Source organism: Artemia sp. Qi Xiang Cuo, chromosome 15 (genome assembly GCF_049724085.1).
Source record: "Artemia sp. Qi Xiang Cuo chromosome 15, ASM4972408v1, whole genome shotgun sequence".
Classification (NCBI taxonomy): Eukaryota; Metazoa; Arthropoda; class Branchiopoda; order Anostraca; family Artemiidae; genus Artemia; species Artemia sp. Qi Xiang Cuo.
Window position 1 is genome coordinate 17418780 of NC_142808.1, and position 26757 is coordinate 17445536.

Consider the following 26757-nt stretch of genomic DNA (forward strand, 5'->3'; position numbering starts at 1 on the left):
ACAGTGGAGGGTGGCTCTCTATGGGGGGGGGGGGAGTCTATAGGGGGAGTATATAGCCATGAAGGAATTTTTGTGGTGGAAGGGATTTTTCGTGGAGGGGGATCCGGATTTCCCGGCATTATTTTAAAAACGGTTAGAAATTAAATTAAAGAAGCAGGTTTTTTTCAACTGAAAGTAAAAAACAACTTTAAAACTTAAAACGAACATAAATTTTTACGTATTTTTGCGAGTTGCCCCCTCCTTAATACGTCGTTCTTATATCTAAAGTATTTCTTGGAACTTTTAAAAATGCTTATTATTTTAATTAAACGGCCTTTATATTTCAGGAGTCATTCGCAAATAACAGGAACAAAAAGTCGAACTTTAGTGTATAGAGCGAGGTATTGAGGAGGGGAAAACCCTCCTAATATACGTAAAATTTCTTTTCGTTTCTAGTTTTAATGTTGCTTCTAACTTTCAGCTGAAAAAATTTGTCTTTATATTCAACACATAAATATGTATAGATCTTTTACATGGCAGCTATTGTTTGCTGGTAGATGGCATGTGTGTTTGTAGCTTGGCCGTGAATTTTCTGAAACCGAATTCAACTATCGAACGCAGCACACCCGGAGTAAAAGATTTTCAATAGTAATTGAATTCTCAGATAGGTATTGAGAGGCCTAAAACCTCGTCATATCACCCCTAAAAAGTAATTTGAAATTTTTTACGTGCATTAAAAATGTCAAATTATGCATTTATTTTATTCTGTTACCTTTTTTCTACACAAGCTTGAATTTGTCACAGTCAAAATGCGAGGAGCATTCCCCTCTCTTAGGTAGTCTTATGTAACTATGAAGATACCGAAAATATCATAGCGACGGCTTATAGCCTTAAGTTGAAACTTCTAGAGCTTGTTGCGGGGGATGTTGAACTAACCAAAGGCAGTATTTGCATATTACTACTACTACTACTATTACTGGCAGCGATTAAACATCTTGTAAAACATCTATTTCAATTTTGAACGATGTAATGGTAAGAATGGTAAGACAGGAAATTTACACTGACGGCTAAAGTTGATACTCATGATGAGCCAAAGCAAAACAAGAAAATATTGTTGTAAGTTTGGAAAATGATTTAAAATGTACTCAGAAGGTTTTAAAGAATAGAGCTTCATATCTGAGCAGGATTTCGAAAACGTAAAACTAGACCAGACATCAGAAAGAGAGCAACGGGACACATTATCAATAACACGATATATTATACGTTCTCATCATATTCAAAAATATTATACAAAAGAGAGCAATAAGAAAGAGACTCAAAAAGAGTGCAATAAGACACATTGTTAATAATACGACATATTATTAAATCATATTAAAAAATATTATACAAAAGAGAGCAATAAGAAAGAGGGTCAGAAAGAGAGCATAAGACACATTGTCAATAATAAGGCATGTTATTCAATTATAATGTGTTAAGAAATATCATACTTTATGTGAGTAACATCCAACTTTGTTAGAATTTTAGTGAATCATTGAATTTTAATTAATCTTGAATTTTAATTAATCTTTCCATTTCTCTAAGAGAGCCGCATTGATTCTTTCAAAGAACCGCATACAATCTGACCATGTGTGCTATATACGATTATAAGTGATTAAAATGAGGGTAATTAAAAAAAAATACCTGGAAAAGGGGCAGCTGACACTTTATATAATAGTTTCTTTTGCAATAGTGGACATTTAATCAACAATTTACAAGTAAAATTGAGGGCACATAAACACTCTAAATCTACAGTAACATAAGTTACAACAGGTTGCAAGTAAAATTGAGGGCACATAAACACTCTAAATCTACAGTAACACAAGTTACAACAAGTTACAAATAAAATTGAGGGCACATAAACATTTTAAATCTACAGTAACACAAGTTACAACAAGTTACAAGTAAAATTGCGGGCACATAAACACTCTAAATCTACAGTAACACAAGTTACAACAAGTTACAAGCAAAATTGAGGGCACATAAACACTCTAAATCTACAGTAACACAAGTTACAGGAAGTTACAAGTAAAATTGAGGGCGAATAAACACTGTAAATCTACAGTAACACAAGTTACAACAAGTTACAAGTAAAACTGAGGGCACATAAACGCTCTAAATCTACAGTAACACAAGTTACAAGTAAAATTGAGGGCACATAAGCACTCTAAATCTACAGTAACACAAGTTACAACAAGTTTCTAGTAAAATTGAGGGCACATAAACACTCTAAATCTACAGTAACACAAGTTGCAACAAGCTACAAGTAAAATTGAGGGCACATAAACACTCTAAATCTACAGTAACCCAAGTTACAACAAGTTACAAGTAAAATTGAGGGCACATAAACACTCTAAATCTATTACAACAAGTTACAAGTAAAATTGAGGACACATAAACACTCTAAATCTACAGTAACACAAGTTACAAGTAAAATTGAGGGCACCGAAACACTCTAAATCTACAGTAACACAAGTTACAAGTAAAATTGAGGGCACATAAACACTCTAAATCTACAGTAACACAAGGTACAAGTAAAATTGAGGGCACATAAACACTCTAAATCTATTACAACAAGTTACAAGTAAAATTGAGGACACATAAACACTCTAAATCTGCAGTAACACAAGTTACAAGTAAAATTGAGGGCACAGAAACACTCTAAATCTACAGTAACACAAGTTACAAGTAAAATTGAGGGCACATAACTACTCTTAATTTACAGTAACACAAGTTACAAGTAAAATTGAGGGCACATAAACACTCTAAATCTACAGTAACACAAGTTGCAACAAGTTACAAGTAAAATTGCAGGCACATGAACACTCTAAATCTACAGTAACACAAGTTACAACAAGTTACAAGTAAAATTGAGGGCACATAAACACTCTAAATCTACAGTAACACAAGTTACAGCAAGTTACAAGTAAAATTGAGGGTGCATAAACACTCTAAATCTACAGTAACACAAGTTACAACAAGTTACAAGTAAAACTGAGGGCACATAAACGCTCTAAATCTACAGTAACACAAGTTACAAGTAAAATTGAGGTCACATAATCACTCTAAATCTACAGTAACACAAGTTACAACAAGTTTCGAGTAAAATTGAGGGCACATAAACACTCTAAATCTACAGTAACACAAGTTGCAACAAGCTACAAGTAAAATTGAGGGCACATAAACACTCTAAATCTACAGTAACCCAAGTTACAACAAGTTACAAGTAAAATTGAGGGCACATAAACACTCTAAATCTATTACAACAAGTTACAAGTAAAATTGAGGACACATAAACACTCTAAATCTACAGTAACACAAGTTACAAGTAAAATTGAGGGCACAGAAACACTCTAAATCTACAGTAACACAAGTTACAAGTAAAATTGAGGGCACATAAACACTCTAAATCTACAGTAACACAAGTGACAAGTAAAATTGAGGGCACAGAAACACTCTAAATCTACAGTAACTCAAGTTACAAGTAAAACTGAGGGCACATAAATGCTCTAAATCTACAGTAACACAAGTTACAAGTAAAATTGAGGGCACATAAACACTAAATCTTCAGTAACACAAGCTACAACAAGTTACAAGTAAAATTAAGGGCATATAAACACTCTAAATCTACAGTAACTCTTATACTTATTTTTACAATAGTTCCTATGGTAGACTATGATATGATATTTATTCGCTATAAAAAAAACCTAGCTGGACCATGGTAAACAAAATAAGAAGAATGTAATAAAATATAGACAGAAAAAATTAAATTATGTAACAAAAAAATTACAACTATTCCAAAAAGTTTTTTCGATCCACAGTACTCACACAGATGAACCTACAACGGTTTTTTATATTAATAAAATTTATATTTTCCTAGTATGTGTTATTATGTTTTTAGTTGAAAACCAAGCTGAATATACAGAATTCTAAGTATTTTCTTTCTCAAATGAAATACCTCCTCCAAAAACGTTTCTCCTCGAGTTTTAGGGGTGCTCTAAATGCGCCTATGGAGTTAATTAGTATATTCAAATACGAAAATTCCATAAAATGTCCACACTAATGACAAACAAAGTAGCTGTTTTTCCTTTTTTTCATGTTAGACTGACCAAGCAGTTCTGACCTTATTCCTGAATATAAAATGCATATCGAACGGAAAGATAGTAAAGAAAGTAAACATAACAGTCAATCTTTAAAACTGAATGTAAGGCGAAATTTACGTAAGAAAAAGAAAGTGTAGACTAAACAAAAGAAACTATAGAACAAAATAAATTGTTGACTAGTACAGATTGGTCAACATTTTGGCCGAAACGTCAGCTCAGCAACTCTCAGAGTAAAAAGATAGAATAAATTAAATAACACAAAGCGAAGTAAAAAGAAAAACGCCGGTGTTTCAGTTTTTTGAAGTCTTTGGAGCTTAAAAGGTTTTGGTAATTTCTATTTGCCGTAATTTTTGCTTGTTTTAAATTTGACTTGATTATTCGTTGTAATTTCCACTTGTTTTAAGTATCATTTAGTCATTGTAATTATTTTAGATCGTTTTATTTTTGATTTTTTTTTTGATTTGGTTTTTGTACGTTTTTGGTTGAATTTAGCTCTTTATTTTTCTTTGAGAAAACTCTTTTCTAAGAATAAGTTGTGAAATTAATTTATGTTCGTTTTTAATTGACAATATTTTTTTTTCTATTCTTAAATCAGAGGAACATTTGTAAAGTTTATATCTTAGAAATAAGACATTGCAGATACGCGGTTTCGACAATCTGAATGTATATAATGCTTTTGGATTTAGTTCAAAATCCTCCTCAATATTCCGTGGGATTGTAGCTATTCTTGAGATATTACATATTTGTTATTTTGGAAACATGGAAGAACATTGTGTCCTTTGATTTATTTCAACATTCCCTTCAACATTCCCTAAAATTTTCACCTTAATACCATTATCCCTTTGAAATAATCCTGATCAAACCAGTCCCCCTTCCTAGTAATGAAGACAAGGTGTAAAGAAGGGATAACCTTCAAAATTACAGCCCTTGCGAGGAGGTGTCCTGTCATATCTGTAGGAACAGATGTTAGACTATTGTGAATAAAATGGCAATCTCAAAATTTTGATCAGATCTCTTCGGGGATAGCTAAAAAGGGTGCCTCAGGGGGTTGCAATACAATAACCTTAATTCTTTAAAAAGAGCATCAATCGAGCCCCCTTTGTAGTTTCTATGACCGCTCCTTCCATACATAACTGCCTGATAAAAAACAACGTATTGAAGCCATATTGCTTTTTACTTAGACATTGCTATCGAGATGCGGATGGATATTTTGACAGACTTTGTCCTTAGAGACACGGCGAGGGATGTGGGAGAACATTGAAATGGGGGGGATGGGGTAAAACTCCTAGATATGCAGATTATTTGAATGTTCTAGATGAAAATATTAGTAAAATGAATGCATTTTTTAAGAGTTCTGGATGCTAGAATAGACTTGAGAATGACTTAAGAAAACTAAGTACATAGCTTAGACCGAAACAAATAAGGGTGAGGAGGTAATGGTAAGTACCGAGAAAATCAATCAAATGGAAAGCTTTACTTACCCTGGTAGCCTTTTTAGTAAAGATAGTAAATACAGTGAAAATGTAAAAAGTATAAAAACCATGGTCTAGAACGTTTTTTCTCTGTTGAAATAAGTTGGAGAGAATAGGAAGATATTTTTCCAAACTAAGATTAAAATATTAAAGGCCACAGTAATAACAGTGGTCATGTATGGCTTAGAGACGCGGGCGCTTTGAAAGGCTGAGGAAACTTTGTTAATTGTTTTCCAGAGGAATTATCAAAGGATAGCTTTACTCACTTGTTTGACTTGTCATATGTTCAACAATAGGTTCCCTGTTTTGCCCGATCATAAAAAAAATAGAGGTGGATAGGGGTGTTTCATGGATGGAGATTTAACGAAAATTATGTTGTCCCCATGGAAAAGGAAACTGGAACTTTTTGGGAGGGGATAAAATGTGAAGCTTTGAATAGGTTGGGGGGAAGGAGAAGAATGCGTGGCTGCGTTTGCCTCAGCTGTTTGGTGCTGCTGTGCGTTGTTAGTAGTAGCAGTGGTAGTAGGAGAAGTAGTAGTAGTAGCAATAGTAGTAGTAGTAGTAGTAGTAGTGGATAAGAAGTTGAGCAAATATATTGGTACTGAATTAACACCCGACGCACAAAATTATCATAATAGCAGCAAAGAAATTAATATTATTAGTATCTTACGTTTATTACTTAAAGTTTTTTATTTTTATTTTAATTTTCTTCTTTTGTATATATTTTAGGCATTTTTGCTTTGCAGGTTCGAGTCTCGGCAAAGTTGTCTTCACTTGTAAATCTCTGTCAAGCAGTACATTTCAAAGGAATAGATGAAATATTAAGCACAGGTAAGAGAACAAAAGTGCCAATATGAATCAGGACTGGGAGGGGGGGGGGGTTAGGAGTGGGAAATATGAGTAAAGAAGCAACATTAAATTCAAGGATATAATGTTTTTTTTTTCATTGTTAAAACTTCCGCTTGCTAGAGTATTTAAGAAAATAGCAATAGAAAATTCCAACTTTAAGGTCTCAAATTTCAAATTTCTGAGCTCGGCTGTCAAACGTGATGGTTCAAATTGCCGACAATGATGTCTGACGAGATCTGCCTCTGGATTGACTTCTCTCATTCTTGAGAACACTTTTGCACTGTCAATGAAACTGTTAATGCTAAAAGCTGTTGTCATAATATTTGGTTATAGCTTTTAAACTTACAAGATATATTTGAAAGGCTGAACAATTTGATTAGTTTAAGTGGGCGGAGTAAACTCATTGGAGTAAAATGACGGCTAAGTTCAACCGGCTAGGCATATAAACTCTCTGAGCATTAACTCTCTGAGCATGGTGTCTCAATATGAGAGCCAACAAACACCATTTGAGGCAAAAAATTTAACAGAAGAGGTCAGAGCTGCCTAGTTCTTAGTAGTCCTTACTTCATGAAAACTGAAACCTCAGAAGACATAAAGAGTGAGCTTTGTCGGATCTGATTCTCAAAGCCTCATTTAAATCTGTTTATTTTTTTTTCAGTAATTTTCTGAGGATTTCGGCATGATTTTCACATATTCAATAAGAGCTAGAAAAAATAACAGTATTTCAAAAGAGCCACCAGTAAAAAAAATTAGCAGTCTCTCTGCTAAGTGTCTATAAATAGCAAGTGTGCTCAATGAACGTTGCATCGAATTTATTTAGACTGCTACTACTACTAACAACTCACCGCAGCACCAAGCGGCTTAAGGTCAACACAGCTACGCACGCTCCTCCTCCATCCCAACCTATTCAAAACCTCCCTCTTTACACCCTCCCAGGAAGTTCCCATTTTCTTCAAACTTTTCTTTATGACATCCTCCCATCCCAACCACGGACGACCTGCTTTTCCTTTATCCATAGACAGTTCACCAGAAAGGATAATATTTGGCAAACTGTCATTCTTCATCCGCAAAATATGCCCAACCAATTTCAGCCTATCAGTCACCACAGCCCTATAAAGCAGGAATGAACCAAACTTTTCTTACAACCTACTGCTTAAAGTACAATCAGTTAGCCAGTTACCCAAACTAATCTGTAGGCGATTTCTCTGGAAAACCTCTAGCAAATCTTCATCTGCTTTCTGGAGCGCCCATGCTTCAGAGCCATACTTGACAACTGTCATCACTGTAGCTTCCAATGTTCTAATCTTGGTTTGCACACTTATCTTCCTATTCTTCAAAACTTTTTTTAACTGTGAAAGAACACACTGAGCCTTGCCTATTCTACTTTTAACATCTTCACTGCTCCCACCATCTTTACTAATAATACTACCAAGGTAAATAAAGCTGTCCACCTGATCAATCATTTTGTTGCCCAACGTCATCTTTTCATCTTCACTTATTCCTATCCGTAGTGACTTAGTCTTCCTAGCTTTTTTTTTTCAAACTTATTCTAGAACCCTTAACTCGTAAAACCTTTTGCTCACACTTTCATCTAGGATGCTTAAATCATCAACATAATCTAGGTCTAGGAGAGTTTTTCCTCCCCATGTGATTCCGTGGTCTCCCATTAACTTTCCTGTGCTTCTTAAGACAAATTTCATCAAAATTATCCATTTAAAGGGCGATTGAACAAAACCCTGCTTAACTCCTGATTTAAAACGAAACCAGCTGCTGACCTGATTTCCTACCTTAACCGCAGCAATGTTATTCTCACACGTAGCACTAATCACTTTAATATAATTGTCTGGTATACCATACAAGGATCTTCAGAAACTTATTTCTAACCTCAGAGCCACCATATTTAAGAAACTCATTTACCACACTATCAGCACCTGGAGCCTTATTATTTTTTAATCCTTTTATTACTGTCGCTAATTTATCCTCCCAAAACGAAATCAATAAGAGTTCCAAATAGGGATAGGTCCTTTTATTAGACAGTGAAACAAAAATATAAAAAAAAGACTCTAAATATATCGATGACACAGTCGGTCATCATCATCAGTAGAGTTACTAACATATAAAAATTAAAACAAACTGTATTTATACTAAACGAAATAATCACTTCAGGGTCAAAGCAAGTATATTTAGAGTCTTTGTTTTATATTTTGTTTCACTGTCTAATAAAAGGACCTATCCCTATTTATAACTCTTATTGATTTCGTCTTAGAAAAGGCAGTTTGGTCATGGAGAAAAATACTAACGTCGTATCTATGGGGATGACAGCCCGGCTTTAGAATCAGCAACATTTCGTTTGCTATTAGAAGAATAAAATGATAAATTTAGCACGTATAAATTCAGCATTATTTCATTTTAAATTAGAAGATTATTCAATACAGTATTACAGAATTCAAGAACAGTTAGTGAACTTTCTAAGTCAATGGACCGGTAGCCTGCTTTGATATACCCTTTTGAAGAAAATTGTACCACCTTTATTCAACGCAGAATTACACAGCTCAAGAACAGTTAGTGAACTTTTTAAGTCAATGGACCGGTAACTTGCTTTGACCCTGAAGTGATTATTTTGTTTAGTATAAATACAGATTGTTTCTATTTCTATGTTTTAGTAACTCTACTGATGATGATGACCGACTGTGTCAACGAAATATTTTGAGCCTTTGTTTTATATTTTTGTTTCACTGTCTAATAAAAGGACCTATCCCTATTTGGAACTCTTATTGATTTTGTCATAGAAAAGGCAGTGTGGTCATGGAGAAAAATACTAATATCCTCCCAAAACAAATCTTCCTTCGCATCCAAGGCATCAAAAACATTTTCATTTTCCTCTATATATTTTCCTGCAACTCTATCTCCGTTTAGCACGTTCTCAAAATGTTCTGCCTATTTCTCTTTAACCTTTTCCTTATCACTAATTGTGGCCCAGTTCCTATTTTTAACTGGGACAAGTCCAGATTGACTACTCCCTCTCAATTTATCAACATACCAGTACAATATTTTACTATTATGCCGTCTTACTGTATCTTCCAGATCCTCGGCAATTTTATCCATGGCCTCCACTTCACATCACCGTAACTCACATTTTAAAGCTTTCTCCACTTTCTTAACATACCTTTTGTTTTCATATGATCTATCACTCAGATAATTCTGTACAAGCCCCTTCGCATTTCAATTAAACATAAAGCTTTTTCACTATAATTTCTAGCTGCGGTCCTAACTTTCTTCCCCAAGACACCATCAGCAACTTCACAAATTTAGCAACTCATCAGCAACTTATTTAGAGCTTTAATATAAAGAGCTCCACAAAGTTACGTCAAAGCTCTCGGGTTTCATTTATGCAGTTAAGGAATCCGCTTACCTTTTCCAAATTGCTGATAATTATTTTTTTAATTTTTGAGTTTAATCTTTTGTTTAATTTAACTTAAATTTTTATGAAGAATTTTCCTTGTAACGTTTGCAAAATTATAAAGTATACAAAATATTTCAAATAAGATGTTTAAATACTTTCTAAATCTTACCTTGTTTATTAGACCTAATTTTATAGGTAAAAGCTACCATATGAGCTCATTATCAGAGAGGAAAGCTGAAGTACTCATTGAGTCAAGTCCATTTAAATTCCCGAAGTACACTCAGAAACAGCTCGTTAGAATCTACCCTCATGGTACCAGAGTTAGGTCAACAAACTTTAACCCGGTAAAGTTCTGGAATTTGGGATGTCAAATTGGTAAGTTTTACCAGAATTCGCAACAAGTATGCTCATTTTATATTAAAAAAAACAAGACAGTAGAATTCTGCGATTTTCGTTTTGTTTTTACTGGTACTTTTTATCAATAAAATTAGAAAAAAAGTTACATCATCTAAAATTGCTATCAGAAAAACGTGTTTTTTAGTGTTCAAAACTAAGCAGCATTTAGATTTCTTATGTCTGTCTTAACTTAGCATCAAGCTTCGTTTTAATCGCATTTTCTATTGGTGTTTCAACTTTTTGCTGATTTTATGTTGCACTATGTTAAGTCTTTTATTCTCTTCTTATGTTCCATTTCAGCTAATTTAACTATCAAATATCTATTTTGCGATGTTTTTTTTTTCATTATTTTTAAACTGATTTATTGTGATGGCATTGTACTAATTTATCGTGATGAAAGGTGTGATTAGTGTTGTGATTTTAGTTGTGGGTAATGATAACAAATCGGTCTTCATCCAAAGGCTAATAAAGGTTCATACGGGAAAACAATTCGCTCAAAATATTTTACCCTTCCTAAAACATATTTTACTGTCCTCAACTTATAGTTCAACTTTTTATGTCTTATATTTTATTCTATTATTCTGCATTTACTGTTGTCTATTGCTGTTGATCAACTGTTCAAGGGTTCAGAAGACAAGTAATTCTTATATCATTCAGATATGATTAGATCGTTTTCTATTAGTCCTATAGCCCATTAAATGCAGTGAAATATCTCAGCATGGTCACTTAGAGGCAGAGGGGTGGGGTTAATTTTCAAAAGGCCAGAAAATAGGCAAAAAAAAATTAAAGGAATGGAAGGACTGGTGACTTTTGTAAAAATTAGGGGTATAAACAGACTACTTGTAAGCTCTTAAAAGTCAAACTTGTTTTAACTTCCTCTGTATGTTCATTTTCTTTAACTAACAAGTTATAATTATGCTAAATCTCCATTTCTTTGTTACTTATCAAATTAACTGCCACTTAGTTTTTTTTTACTTACTATATTATCTGCTATTTATTTTTTCTGACCTCTTTTAGTCTTTTTGCTGACTTCTTTATACCGTTTCTTTGTCACTTACTAGCTAAAAGCAAATTATTTTTTTTAGTGGCCTTGAACCTACAAACACCCGACGAACCAACGAGTATAAATACAGCCAAGTTCCGATTGAATGGACGAAGTGGCTATATCTTGAAGCCAGATTATTTACTGTCGAAAAATGCTGAACCGTAAGTTATACGTCTCCGTTTTTCTGAAGGAAAATATAAAAAACTAACTGATAAGTTATTGTTTTTTAACCTTTCTTTCTATCATAACTCAGGTTATAATCGACAAGCAACATTAAAAGGAGAACAATTATAGAGACTCACGAGTGGTCAATCTCCTGAGTTCAGAGCAAGACGTTAACCAGGAATTTTGTTCTGGAGGGAAGGTATTTTTTCGGGGAGGGAGTATAAAAAAAATTACTAGAAATATCTTGAATGTGATTATCTGCATTTTTGCTTCGTTTTTATAAGTCAGAAAAAAATGAGGGGGTTCAAACCCCCTAACCCACTCCCCCCTCCTCCTGGATACGGCCTGGGTTCTGACCCTTTTTGTTTGCCCATGTTTATAAAATATAACATCAAGTATTAATGGATATTATAAAAAAAAAAAACGTTTAGGTATACTCTCTTTGGGAATTAATTTTATTAAGTTTCAGAAGTAGGGGTCAGATGCTTATAAAACGCTTACTTTTATTTATATTCAAAACAGAAAAGAGTCCAAAGCGAATGAAAATAATGATGAAATCCATTATGTGGAACAGTCCTAAATCGAAATCAGGGTCGTATCCAGGATTTTTTTTTCAGAAGGGTTTTACAGAAGGAATTTTTTTTTTTTTGGGGGGGGGGGAGGAAGTTTTACAAAATCTTCAAAAAACAGATCAAAACTTTGTTTATATTCATTTTTGTTGCATTTTTGCGAGTTGAACAAAAAGGTTTGGTGGGGGAGGGAGGGTCAAACCCCCCTAACCCTCTGGATACGGCCTTGATCGTCTTCTACCCGAAATTGCATAAGATATGATTTATTGCAAAAAGCCTGCGGGCCATAGCAACACGGAATACAGTCTATAAACAAAGCTCAGGAACAAAATACAACTTTAGATAATATAAATTAAAAAAAGAAAAAGAAAAAAAGAACAACAAAAGAAACAAAGAAGAAACACACCAAGGTTCATCATTTTAACCAACAAACACCAATCATAATAAGATTCAAATCCTAAAAACCGTAAAAAGCCATCTCCTCAAACGTGGTTCCCTATGTTTAATTCCTAAAAGAAAGAAACTTATACAATTATTTAATAGCACACGCGTTCATCTCAGCCATCCGATCAGTTAACCAGCATTCACTCCCACACCCTCGTCCAAAACATTCATTCTGCAACTCCGACAGCTCTTCACACTCGGATACAAAATGAAATAAGTTCTCATTCAGACGTCCACACATAGGACAAAAATAGGGGCAAGTCGCCAGCCTAAACTTTCCCAAAAGTTTCCTTCTCTCACCTAAATCCAAATTATCCCCTCTTACCAACAACAAATTCTTCAAATCCTCTTTATTCAACCCAAATTTAAAATAAACCTTTTCCCCCCAGTAGTCTTTAGCTTGGGAGTAAAACCTCGAAGACTTATATTGGTCCTTATGAGCTTGCCACTCTTGGGTTTCTTGGTCATTTAGGGTTCGCTGGACTTCCTTCCATACTGACACGCTTTCACCCATTGGGCCTTATCTTTGATTCCACATCTCCAAAAGGCCACAAAGGTCCAGTATTTTCTTAACCTGATTTGGCCCCGAATCACGCGTGCCGTCCTTCAAGCTCTCCAAATAAGCTGAGTTAAGAAGCCGAACTCTAGGTAGCCCAATTATTTTCTCCCAGAATTTCTCCATTCTACTCAATCTAACACCCCTTAAAGTGAAAAGCCCGAAATATGCTTCAGTATGACTGAACTACATGAATCCTTCAAGCCTAAAATTCTCTTAAAATATCTTAGCTGAAATACTTCTAGCTTAGCTGCTTTAGCAAAACCCCGAACCTCAGAACCCCAATGTAGACAAGAAGCTACTATTGTCTGGAAAACTCTTTTATGGATCCTCATGTCAGCTAGCTGACCTAAATTACTTCTCAAAAACATATTTATTAGCATATTACCCCTTAAATTACAATATTCTACATGTCTAGACTTCCCCCTTAATGCACTAAACTGAACACCCAAATAAACAAATGCTTCTTTAAACTCTATCATCGTTCCTTAAAAATTAAAATTTACCTCAGAATTACTTACCCTTTGCTCCTAAATACTAACACTACTGAATTCTTAGCGTTCAACTCTAAATCCTACTTTTCTAGAAATTTTTTTGTTATATCTAATTGCTTCTGAATATTATCTGTACTACCCACCACTAGAGCTATGTCATCCGCGAATAACAACCATGATAGCCTAAACCAATTCAAAGATACATAAGGGGCTCAATTACTTTTCATAAAACTATCTAAATCATTAACAAACAAGGAGCAAAGCTTAGGAGACTAACCAAGAGAGAAAAAAAAACTTCCAATGAAAAAACGTTAGTTTTTCATCTTTTCTTTCTACTGGCCGCAGTCTCGTTTGTCGTTTAATCATTGAGTTTTTTTTCTCTCTTTGTTAGTTTTTTGTCATGGCTGGCCAGTTTGGCTTAAGATCTTTCAAACATCCTTGTTTCACACCCACATGAGACGTAACCAGACTAGAAAATTTTCCCATAAAAAGAGGCACTGCTACCGAAGTGTCTCATGAGCGAGGCCAACAAGCTTTCTCCACTACAAACGAGAATATTGCGGCCACCATGGGTATTAAATCTATCCTTCCTAACCTCAGGGCCTTTATAGATATACCTTCTGTTCCTGGACACGAATTACCATTCATCTTTATCAACTGATCCCAAATTTCTTGTTGAGATACAGGCCTAATTAATTCGTAATCATTCTATCTTAAAGAATATGTTACCTTCCCTAGACCTAACTCTCTATCCTCTGAACTATTCGACTCATTCGACCTGATGTCCTGACTCCCTGTTTTCAAAATAATCTTGCCACGTCTCAACTGGCGGGATATCTCCTCTTATTCCCGGGCCCTGGATTGAACATTAACTGCCGACCAAAACTCTCTATGGTTATTCACGCCATAAGCTCTCTTAATTTCCTCATTAATCTTCATCTGCCTCTGTCTCTTTTTAACTATTTTAACCCTATTATAATCTGACCTGAATTTCCTATATTCAACTGCACAAATTCGTTTCCGGATCCAAAGGGTCTGTTGCTATAAGTAGCCTGAAAACCCTAAGTACCTCTTCCCTTTTCTGTCTACATTCCTCATCGAAAAAACACTCATCTTTTCTGGCCGGATGTTTCCTATCCTGAGATAAAGGTTTGATGCTGTCATAAATTCTATCTGTAATTACCGAAACATCTTGAGGCAATTCGGCTGGTTCTGAAAAAATTCAAAATCGAATGGCAATCATTCTGAAATTCCTTACTTTGGAGTTCCATTTTAACCAATTCTTCTTTCTCCTTGGCTATCCAAACTGGTTTACGGATCTTTTCCTCGCATGTAGACCTTTCATTTACTCTTTGAGACCGTCGAAGACGCGCTCTCAGCTTAATACTCATTGGTGAATGGTCAGATCCGACCAACTCTAGGACCCTGAGCTCTACCGTCCGGGGCCAGAGAGATAAACTACATAAAATATTATCATTTAAATTCGGGCTAAACCTACTATAACACGTAAAATCACCCATACAAAAGTCTCCTCCCAAACTTCCGTTCATAATTAGTAATCCTTCATTTATACAAAAATCTATTAAATTCCTTCTCAATCTATTTATTTTCCGAGACTTATCCCTACTTTTCCTAATAGAGAAAACATACTCACATTGTTTCTCCAAACAAACATTTTGACCTGGTTCATTTACAAGGGGTTTACTAACCCGCAACTCGTCCTATTCACTAGTATATGCAATGAAGTTCTCCAGAAAAACAAAATTACGGCAAGGGTACATTCTTTTATACATCTGTGTTTCATTTTCAATCAATTCCCATGTATCTTCACGGCTGTATGAACTATTATTCGGAGGCAATTAACAACACACACAAGAACGTGAACGTTTATAACTGGTAATAATAACCATAATAAATATTCAGACTCACTTTCTAGCCTACGAAATAAATTAAATACACCCTTCCTTACAAGCGCTGAAACTCCTCCATAATATCTAAAATTTGCCGAAACTGTTCTCCTACAATCAAAAACATCAAAGTCTTCACATGACGAAAAATGATCTGGAGAATTTCACGTCTCAACAAGGCAAACAAACTCCCAACTTTCACAAGCGGCTTATGTACTTGACTCTAATAGATTTTCTAGCTTTTTCCTACTATAATCTTGCGAATCCCAAACTACAATACGTAAGCACGGTTCACTATGGCTCTGCAGTTCCTATTCTGGCAATTTTGACTGGTTCCCAGGCACTACTATATCCCCCCCTCTAAGTAGGATGCTCTCAATAAAAAACCGGGGCTTTCACTATCTAGCGAGGCGCAAATGATTCGTAATCCTGAATCACCTCCCTTTCTCGAACATTTTTTTCGCGCCTTTATCCTACTCTAAAGGGCTAATATTCTTACTATTTCTTTTGCCCTGTCTCACACTCTGCTGAGCTAAATCCACCGCAGGTTCTTGGCTAACGGGGGTAAGATAGTGCCCACGAACAAAAGCAGCCGGGTCCCCTTCTTCTACACTAAATACAGAAGCAGCGCTTCCAAAACTCTGACCACTAGCAGCAGAATTTACCGATCCACTTCTCTCACGCGAAATGATCTGATTGCTCTGATTTGCACGAGCATAAGAGGTCCCAGGTTCATTAAAGTTCTTATGGGGGCTAGCCATCTCATCACGTTTACGTTTTCCTTTCTGAACTTGAATGACTCTCCAACGTGTGACTGATTTTGATCCTTTTTTACTGAGTAAACTTGCATTGCCCATTACTTCATTGCCCATTACTTCATATTAATGTAACTAAATACATTGTTAACGGTCCTTGCGGAATTTGAATCCCTAATTCACCCTGTTTGATTGATGAAAAATGTTTGAAGGGCTATCCAAAACTATCAAGAGGAATCCATTAAAATCACTTTAGGTATCTCTTTAGGTTACTTTTAGGTTACTTTAGGTTACTTTAGGTCACTTTTAGGTATCACTTTAGGTTACTTTAGGTATCTCTGACGACGAAAGAATGGTCGAACTGTAATAGTATGTGATAAAGCTATACTAAATCATTTGATTGTACCATACAAATCTTATTGTGGTTTAAAATGTAATTACCATATTAATGTTGAAACTTGTGTCTCTGTTAAGCGTGTGAATTCTCTGTTAAAATGTTTACATAGGTTATGATTGTCCAAATGTAGCAACACAGGGCTATTCTGAATCTTCATGAAATTTTAACTTTCATCAATAAGCAGTACATAAGTGCTCCAGAAGTAGCTTGGCCAAAATTTGGTTTCAAAATGTTTGAGAAATATCAGACTATCATTAGACTTTCTGTTTACTTTTGTTTTGATGAACAAAACGTACTACAAAGGATACATAAATATTGGATCAAAGATCGAAACTCACTGAAGTTCAATGAAGAAGATGAAATAAATAGAACGATAGAATAGAGTTTATTTGAAGTCCATAAGTCATCGCAAGAAATATAAAACAATGAACAAATACACAGAAATTACAAAAATTCCAATCTAATCCTACAGAAACCTAGCTCTATGATCCATCCCGAGACAAGGGGATCGGGCCAAACTTCTGACCCCCATAAAACATTCGTCCGCATAGACTCACCAAACATTCGAAATCAAAATTCTTCCTACCAAGCACTTCAATTCTCCAATCATTCAGTTCTTCACATTCACACATCAAGTGATATACACTTTCATTCAAACCTCCACACACAGGACAAAACTAAGGATCAGGCTTTGACCTTTCCCTTCCAATAAACTTTCTTCTTTGGTCCAGTGGCAAACTATCAGCCCTCGTTTCAATTAATAACTTTATTTCCTTTTTATTCAAAAAAAGATATATGATAGAGTATTTCTTCAGTTAGCTGCCTATCCTGAGCAATTTTTTTCTCAATATTTACTACGCCAGGTACATAAAGATATCTGACATGCCGCTATTCTTTTACCTCGTTTTGAAACCTCGAGGTTTTAAATGTCTGTTGAACCTTCTTTTCAAGGAGTCAACAGAGGGGTTTGCAAGCACAGTATCCCCAGGAAGATCGTTCCAGATAAAAGTGCAAGGCTGGATGAAGTTGTTTCTTAAGTACTGGGTTCTTGGCATGTCCCAATAAATGCTCTTTATTGCATTTTCTGGCTGAAGGGCCTTGAAACGGAGATCAGGACCGCTGATTTGGACTTTAGGGGTCTATTGCCGTATCATTTACATTTTTTTCTTGACGTGTCCTCCTTTAGATAATTGGACCGAGATGTGTGCCTTCAAGTTTGCCTTGATGGCTGTATAAAAAGGGGGGGGTAATGCGAAGGAGCTCCTCTGAGGGAGGCGAATTCATTCACTTGTAGAAAACATCCTTCGCCGCTACATCAAACGTTTCATTTAGAGGCTTGAGCGAGTCATGTCCAGATGCGCAACTCGCCCTATTTGTCCTGTTCTGGATCATATGAAGTGATGTCAGTGAGGGCCGAAAGCCCTAGCTTAGTAGTATGCAAAAAACAGAAGCTTACCAGGGACGGAAAGAGACATTAATTTATGGATGAGTTAAAACATTTAGAAATATACACCACATTTTTCATGTGTGTTATTATTCTTGCAGGTTAGAAAAAAGGCTATTTATTAAGATCATAAGTGGCCAAAGCTTGCCGTTTGTATCGGGGGAAAAGAATGATATTGTGGACCCTTACGTATCTATTGAAGTCCATGGTCATCCAGAAGATGAAGGCAAAAAGAAAACGAGATATGTCTCAAATAATGGTAAGAAATATTAATATCGTTTTCAATCAAGGTTCTTATTTTTCTCTTTGTTTTTCTTTTCTTTCCTTTAGTATTAAATAAAGACTAATAAAGATTTAAATGTACACCTTTTGGAGCAGATGGAATACCGTTATGACTGAAAATTTGGGAAGTTTAATCTCTAATTTTCTTATAATTATACATTGATTGGCGATCTCAGAATTTTAATTGATAGCCTTTTGGATTTCTTTGGGCTGGAATTGTTTCTCTGCCACAAAATGACAGAAACATCACTTAGATATGGTACAATATCCTTTGATACTACTGGCAATAGAATTTCAGTCTTTGTTCGAATGGCCCTTCGTCTTTTATTTTGGGACCATTGGGTTGATACCATGACTCCTGAGAAGAAAAAAACATAACAAACACAAAAACAAACAAATGCGCATGCTTTCATGACCATTTTTATGAAAAAAAAAGTTATAGGACACATATATAGCAGTCAATTATTCTTTCTTTAGTTTCCGTAATTATTAGCAAGAGTCGCTCTTTAATTATATTTAATTACCACTAACTGTTTCGTATAGTATGCTATATGTAAGTCAAGGCAATCCTCCCCCTGAAAAATTCCCCCGGATAATTTTCCTTTTGAAATTCCCCCCCGAAAATTCCTCCTTTGGAAAATACCCTCCCGTGAAAATTCTCCTCACCGAAAATTCAGCCTGGAAGAAAATTCTCCCCCCGCGGAATCCCCCCAGAAAATTCCCTCTGGGTATTTCCCCCCATATTCCCCAGGATAATTTCGGATGTTCATTAGAAGGGAAACTAAAAGTCCTATTCACCTTTTTAAGCCAGAGGCATTGCTATAGTTGTGCCTATAGTAAAGAGCCATAAGGTTTCAATGTATTTTATTTATTTATTAACTTACTTTTTCCTAGAAGTATTCATATGGAAGAGGGGGGTCGTATAAACTTCAGAGGTGGCTCATTCGATTGCAAATTAAAAGTTCTAGTACCCTTTTAAGAGTTGAAAGTGACTGGAGTGCAACAAGCCACCAGCCAATTCGTTTTTCCCAAACGTGTCCGATCAAGATTTTGAGATAGCCATTTTGTTCGAAATAGTTCAAAGATGAAGAGAACCATGCCTCCGGGTTTGAAAACTTCCCTTCCAGGCTTTGAGGCTATGAGTAAGCTATGCAAGTTATCTATTGTTAAGGTATAAGGTTTTAGGGAAAGTTGGTTGTATAAACTTTGGAGGGGACTCATTCAATTGGAAATTGAAAGTTCTTGTGCCCTTTTAAGATTCCTAAGTGATCAGAGGGTAATCAACCCCCTCCCACGTCCTTTTTCACTGTTGTTAGGGAGGTGGCAGATGCCTCAAAAGGTGCATTGTAATTCCAAAACATCCTAACTTTTATTGAGCCTTAAGGTAAATACATAATTGGTTCTAAGGAAGGGATAGGGCTGGAGGTAGAAATTGAAATTTAATCCTTCCTGATTTCTGGGAGTATTTCTGGTCTACGCTGCTATTATGGAAGTAAAGAGTACCATTAAATCACAAAATAAATAGAATTTATTGGGCATAGGATGATGGCTACCCCTTCTTCATACCCAACCTCTCCTTCGTGGTAGTAGAAACTTCGGAATTTTCCCACTATATGTATCTCACGCTTTTGTTTTCCGCAGGGAGGACTTTTCTGCTGGGGAAATTTTTTTTTTTTGGGGGGGGGGTAACGCCGGCTTCCATTATAGGTACCTCACGCTTTTTTCAGTCTTGATTAATTTTAGTTTTTTTTTATGTTTTATATAGTTTAAGATGAATCCGTTTTTGACTGATTTTTATTTTTTTAGTCTTTGGTAAATCTCTTAGGCCAAAAAACAATCTCTTAACATTTCATCCAAGTGACTCCGTTTTATTGTTTATATTAACAAACCTTAATTGTAAAGCTTCCCTCAAAGACCATGCCTTGCTCTTGTTCAAGCAACCCATAGTGATGGCAACTTGTACATTAAGAATGTCATACCTGTAAACCAGTTTACGATTTTATGAATATCTCTAGGCGATGTTATATGGATAAGTTTGGTTTTATTTTATGTTACAGACTCTGGAATTTGTTTTTGGAGTTGTCGTCTGGAAAGGGGAATTAAATTTAAGAAAATGAGAAAACCAAAAAATTAGGATTCATCAACAATACTTTTGAGGTTTATAGGGAGTGGTGGCAAGGCCTGTCACTTTAAGAGCTTTTTGCTGTGACAATTATGTCAATGTTTTTTGTAAATCTGTTTTACCATACTTGTCAGAAGATTTGCTTATTGATCAACAAAATATCCTAAACTCTTTAGATCTCGGAGAGAGAGCAGGGAGAGGAGTAAGTGCCTGTCATTAAAAGACCTTTTTGCCAGAAAAACTGTATATTCGTATTCGTCAGATTATGTATTCCTTCACAGCTTGCTTCACCATGGGACAAAAATACTAACTAATCCCTACCGAAGTTGAGACGATGAAAGTAAGTCCTACAGCCTCACCAAATTACCTGTGATCTTCTATCTTGGGATCCTTTACAAGCATGTCAATTGTGTTAGGGCAGACGGAAGGGCCATTGCACCTCCTAGATTTTGTTCCCCTCTCGCTTCATTTTGAAAGATACCTTTTTGTGAATTTTCACTGAAAATAATTGAAAAAACAACAAAAGTGCTCCCTCCCCCTTGATAAATTTTCTTTGGATTCTAGGATTAGGACTATGCCTGAAATTGCTAAACCTGTCAACGAAATCAGTTTATCTATGGAAAAGCCGAGTTTTAATTATATGTTAAACCTCATTTTTCGTTGAAAACTATAAAGAACATAAAGAGGTAAGTAAGGAAGAGTGTAATTACTTACCCCAAAAAACGTCAGAATTCCAAGCTATTGTTGGTTCAAATTTGAGACTCACGGTGCAGTTTTAAATTTTTACGCCTACTTTTGGCCCAAATTGTGTTACGTGGATGTTGCATTTCTAAAATAACTGTGATGCTAGTTGACCACGTTCGCCACGTGGTTTTCTAAGAACAAAATAAAACCTTTTCCGGGTTCAAATCCAAATTTAAATCGTTTGGATTCTACCAAAGCCGCATCCTAGCTACGCTTCTATATTGCTGAATTATGAACTAATTTCTAATGAACATAATTTCTATATGAACTGATTTCTATATAATTTCTATATGAACTAAATTTTAAACTGATTTTGCATAACTCCTTTTTATCCTAGGATTCAACCCGTCCTGGAACGAAGACTTCACATTCCATTTAAAGAGGTCTGAGCTAGACGTCATTGCTTTTGAAGTGAAAGATTATGACAAAAGAGGATTCAATGACCTGATTGGGGCTTATTATATCTGGGCTACAGCCATCTCTCCTGGTAAGGTGTTCGTTCTTACTACTGTCATGAAGGAAAAAAATTCCTAGCATTAAAAACGAATCATCAATTTTTTTAACGGTAATTTTATACTTTTGAATATTGAAAATTCTCTACATCTGAAATTAGAGCAATAATTTTTAAATAGCAACGAAAACTTTAAACCAAATTATTAGAATGCAACATTTTTCCGGTTGCAGAGTCTTCAAACTTTTACCAACATCCGAAGAATTTTTTAAACATAAATTTGGCAAGAAATTATCCTTTCTTTAATAGCTATCATAAGAACCGATTATTTCCATTCCATCAGGTATTATCATTTAAAAATGATAGCCCCCTATCCCCCCCCATATAGGCAATATTTACAATTTTTTATGAATCAGATTTTTGGGGTAACTTCCGTTTCAATCTTTAATTCCCTAACCTTGTACATAGATTAGTCTATAGCTTAATTTTGTCTCAATAGAAGGGTTTTCCTTTTTTCTTTGGGGGGGGGGAGGGGTTAAAAATTTTTCAGAGAGAAGATTGTATTTTCTTTAATCTATCAGGCGTTCAACAATTGAGTATTAAACAATAAGAAAATCTTATCTAAAAAACAGCAAAAGAAAATAAAAATTCTGCAAACTTACAATTCAGCTGTAGAAACAATATATCGGCTATCAATTTCAAAATCCAATTGAAGGCTGAAGCTGTATAGTAGTGAATGCGTTCTATAATTCTATTCAACTTGAAAATAAAATTCTTGACTAAGAATGATGTAGGAAATAGTGATTGGGAAACTGCATACGAAATGATTTAAACTCATTTCATAAAGCCGATACTTTTTTGTCAACATATGAAGAACTGTGTATACAGCAATATTTGCAATTGCATATTGCATCTGTCTGGTTTTTATGCAAAGTAACAAAAGAGACGAAAATTAACCAACAAGAGAGTAGTGAAGAATTATGGTATGCAAAGTAATATTTGGCAGCGAAATTCACTGGTGATAAATCGCTAGGGGTGGCACCGTGATTGCGGGATTTTCGAGGATTCGGGGAACCAATTTTTTTTCGGGGTGATCCATAGATTTTCGGGGGAATACCCGAAATTTCAGGGATGGTACCAGCCCTGCTTGATTTCTAATCAGGAAAATCAAAATACTAAACCACACGAGAAAGAAAAGCTCCGACTTTACGGTTGACTCAATAAAGAATTGCCGTAAAATCAATTCAAAGTCAGCCGAACGCCACCACCTCTGCCGGCGGCGGTGCGCATGTGGCGTGCCAGCGGCGTAGTGACACTTTGGTTGCGGTCAACCGGGCTTCTCGTTGACGGCGTTTGGTCGATCCGCCGGCGCGGCGCCGGGGTCTAGTCTTTAATATTTTTATTAAACTCTTTAAATATTTTTAAAAGTTGTCTTGTTGTCTTTGAGTATTGTTGTCTTTAAATATTTTTGACCTTTTCCCCTTTTGGATTTCATTCTTAAATAAGAATTTAGTGCCTTTCTGGGCTTAATTTTTGAAACAAATATCTTAATTTATTCCTCATGCAAATCTTTCTATAAATAAATGCCGTGCTTCAACTCTTTGCTGTGCTGACATTTCGAACTTGCTGCTTCTCAGAGTTTTAGATGATAAGTTTCTCGTTAAACATTTGCATCTTGCATCTTTGCAAATTTCACAACATTTTATGTACAGGGGCCTTGTTCAGAGGAAATAAGAAACTTAATAGATTTGGAATTCAGTACTCCAGCTGGGCGTAATAGTCATTCAAATTATTAGCCCCACTGATAGTGCAGCATTGCCTAGTATAATTAGATACCATCAAAATAACCCTAAATTGAGGTCAGTTTTAGTGCCTAAATGAGGCCACTTTAGAAACTGGAGAAATCACTACGAATTTTGCAAAAAATAAATTGGAATAAGAGGGATAATTTTTCTGTGCTTGTTATGAACTTAAAAGTTTAGAGCTTACATTAAAAGCTTTAAACATAACAACTAATCGCATCGCTGAAAACTTAGTTCTAGAAGGGACTAGGGACTTATGACGAGTCATATGTAAGACTCAAAGATAAAAAAAATATCTCAGATCAAAATTGTTTTGTCGTTAAGATTGTTCAAAAAGTTAAAAATAGAAAAGCAATATTAAGATTATGAGGTAAATAATATTTAACTCTCTGAGCTAGACAATAGTGACTGGTTCATTTTTGAAATTCCTTTCATTCATTCATTCATTTCAATTCATTTCAGTCTACCATCCAGTGCACTGTGTGGTAGAACAATTCGTAGCGTGAAATGCCTACTAGGTGCAAGAGAGTAGGTAACTCCGTTTAAAATGCAAGCAGGGGCGGATCCAGGATTTTTTTTAGGGGGGGGGGTCAAAATAGGTTGATCCGATAAAAACATTAAGGGAGGGGGGTGCAAAGTAGGTTGATCTGATTAACTTGCGTTAGTAGTAAGTTATATAACACAAACTTGAGTTAATCAAGTAAATTACACTACTTTAGACTACGCTAGGGGGGCGCCCCCCTCGCCCCTCCCCTGGATCCGCCACTGAATGCAAGCGTCAGTTATAAATGTTATGCTGAATCCACGCTATAGCTTAGTGTATATTCCTTTGTTGGTAAATGCATTAAAAAAAAGACAAAACAAAAACAACTATTTGACCCTTACACATTTCTATCATATAGAAAAGAAGAAACAATGTTGCAAATGGAGATTTTAAAGACAGTGGAGTAGTTAAATGTTAAAACAAAGCAAAATATAACAATTTTATGTTTTAATCAATGACAAGAAAACAAAGGATTTTTGTTGGGAAATTTTAGTACTAAAGAAAAAAAAGAAACAAATAAAAACAAAAAGCCTTGTTCAAACTTCAACCTAAAAGAGCATTCGCTTTTATAAGTCATCAACCAACAAATAATCAAAATCCTTAACCTAGAAAGCTGTATATCATCAGTTGATGATTTTTTGGACAATTCTGATAATGGTTTTTACCTTGGAACAGTGGTGACACTGTTTGAAATCCTAAAGAATACCAGTTGTCAATTTTCATTGCTTTAATGGGTTTTGCATAAATATTTATGTATTATTTATACTTGTCTTTTATTTCAGGCTACAGACACATACCGTTATTTGATAAGAGTGGACGAGAGATCTTGGCAGCGTCCATATTTGTTCACATAAAATTTGACTAAAATATTTTGACTAAATTATTTCTGTGATAAATCCATAATTTTGTATTCGCCTTGATTTTTTTCAATTGCTGGTGATCTGTCAAGGTCACTTGATTAGTGACAGTCTAGTTACATTTTTGTGAATTTTCTACTGACTGTTAACAAAAACTTCAACTCCTGGTTATATGCAACAAATGCTAATTCTTTGCTTTTATATTGAGAGGAGATACAAAAAGGGATCTTTACTAATCAGAAATTCTGAGAAATCGAAACAGTTAATTGTCTTAAAAGAAGAAAACATGCCTAATTTAATGCAATACATAAAAATAAATTATTATTAATTTTACATCTAGTTATTTTCTTTATATAGTCTTTTTCACCGTTAAGAGCCTGTAAGAACATCTCGACAGCCCAGCTTAAATGGCTGGCCACCAAAACCAGTGTTGTCACTGTCAAGGGAAAAAAATAACCACGAAAAGGAATGGTCCGAGAGATTATTGGCTTTTTTGATAGAAAAGAGCCAGCAGCAAAATAATCCGAGAGGTTACCAGCTGCCGAACGTAACTATTTTTTTTAAAAATAGGACATGTCTGTGTACGATTAAAATAAGCTCCATATTCCGTTTCGATATTGTGAGGATACTTCTGTTTCATTTGTCTTTACATGTTTTATATCAGCTTTAAACCTTAATAAACTAACCCTTCGTATGATTTTAAGATGCTAGGTTTTGCTTTAAAAAGCACTGACAGGAGTTTTTCGGGACATGCGAACTAGAAGTTGATATTGTCACTTTTGCAAGGCTCTCAGTAAAGTCAGGTTTCCACTAACTGTGCTCGTACTCTTTAGGATCTAAAGTAAGGTTAGTATATAACTGACACTGTAGATACCGCGCGTATCGTCCCTGGCAACATACGTCATAACCTTAGTTCAGTTTCCATAAGCTCATCGTGATCTGTAGATCGGAAACAATTATCATTGCGCGTGTGTGAAGGCGGAGTATGAATCTTGTGTGGTTTTAAATCTGTTTCACATTTTGTAACACGGTCGATACTGTATATTCTGTCTCACTGTTGACTGTAGCGTCTTCTCTTTCCAAACGTGAAAAACATTTGATACCGCGTCTAAAGACTCTGAGTCGTGTCATGACAGCCTAGTTCAGTTTTTACTCGGCAAAAAATAGGTTATTCCATAGGCATACCATGATGTGTACATCGGAATCGCGCATGCCCGAAGGCGAAGTATGAATCTTGTGTGGTTTTAAATCTGTTTCACATTTTTGAACAGAGAGTATAGCCTTTGTCGATACTGTATATTCTGTCTACTGTGCTAACTGATCTCAGGTTTGAAAGGCATCCAAAATCAATAGCAGCTTGCTAATTTCGGTACGCTTTGAATACCAATAAAAATAGATGTCATTATATTAAAAAATATTTATGACAATAAACAATATACTGCTGGTATTTATATGAAATATTAAGGAGAATATTTAATCCTTCAACCAACTAGTAGCCTACGGGAAACTAATAAAAAAGAGTTTTCATGTTTTTGGGGAAAAATTTCTTCCCCAAACTTTATTCCCTGAACTGGTAACTTATTCTTAGCAAAATCAACAAAGATTTACATTCTGTCCGACTTTTTTTTAATTCATTTATTTTCGCTTTACATTGGGCTGAAGATTAAATAAACAGCTTCGTCATAAGGGCATGAAATGCCAAACCATAGCAATACTCTTGTAAATGACGTTGCAAAACAATAGAAAACTAGAACTTAGACGAGGAATTAGAACCTTATGGAGGAGGAAAAACTCTCAAATGCAGATGGAAACTTTGGGTATTGGACATAACAGTGGCATATTTATCTGAGTTTTACCCAGAGTGATGAACCTAAATAGTGAAGATGGGGTAGTTTTAAACATCCTAAGGGGATTACTAAATAGTCTGGAGGACAATACTCC

At 35.2% G+C, this 26757-nt stretch overlaps 1 protein-coding gene across 1 annotated transcript in view; it reads left to right on the top strand.

Annotated features, from left to right (window-relative positions):
* Positions 1–25513, top strand: part of LOC148943399 (1-phosphatidylinositol 4,5-bisphosphate phosphodiesterase delta-1-like) — a 104579-nt gene extending 79066 nt beyond the window's left edge. Inside the window, exons 11-16 of the mRNA XM_089101125.1 lie at positions 6337–6421; positions 10038–10217; positions 11324–11444; positions 18116–18273; positions 21500–21649; positions 24742–25513. Coding sequence (XP_088957251.1) covers positions 6337–6421; positions 10038–10217; positions 11324–11444; positions 18116–18273; positions 21500–21649; positions 24742–24824 — 777 coding nt within the window. The 3' untranslated portion in view covers positions 24825–25513. The remainder of the gene's footprint in view (positions 1–6336; positions 6422–10037; positions 10218–11323; positions 11445–18115; positions 18274–21499; positions 21650–24741) is intronic.
* Positions 25514–26757: the final 1244 nt, after the last annotated feature.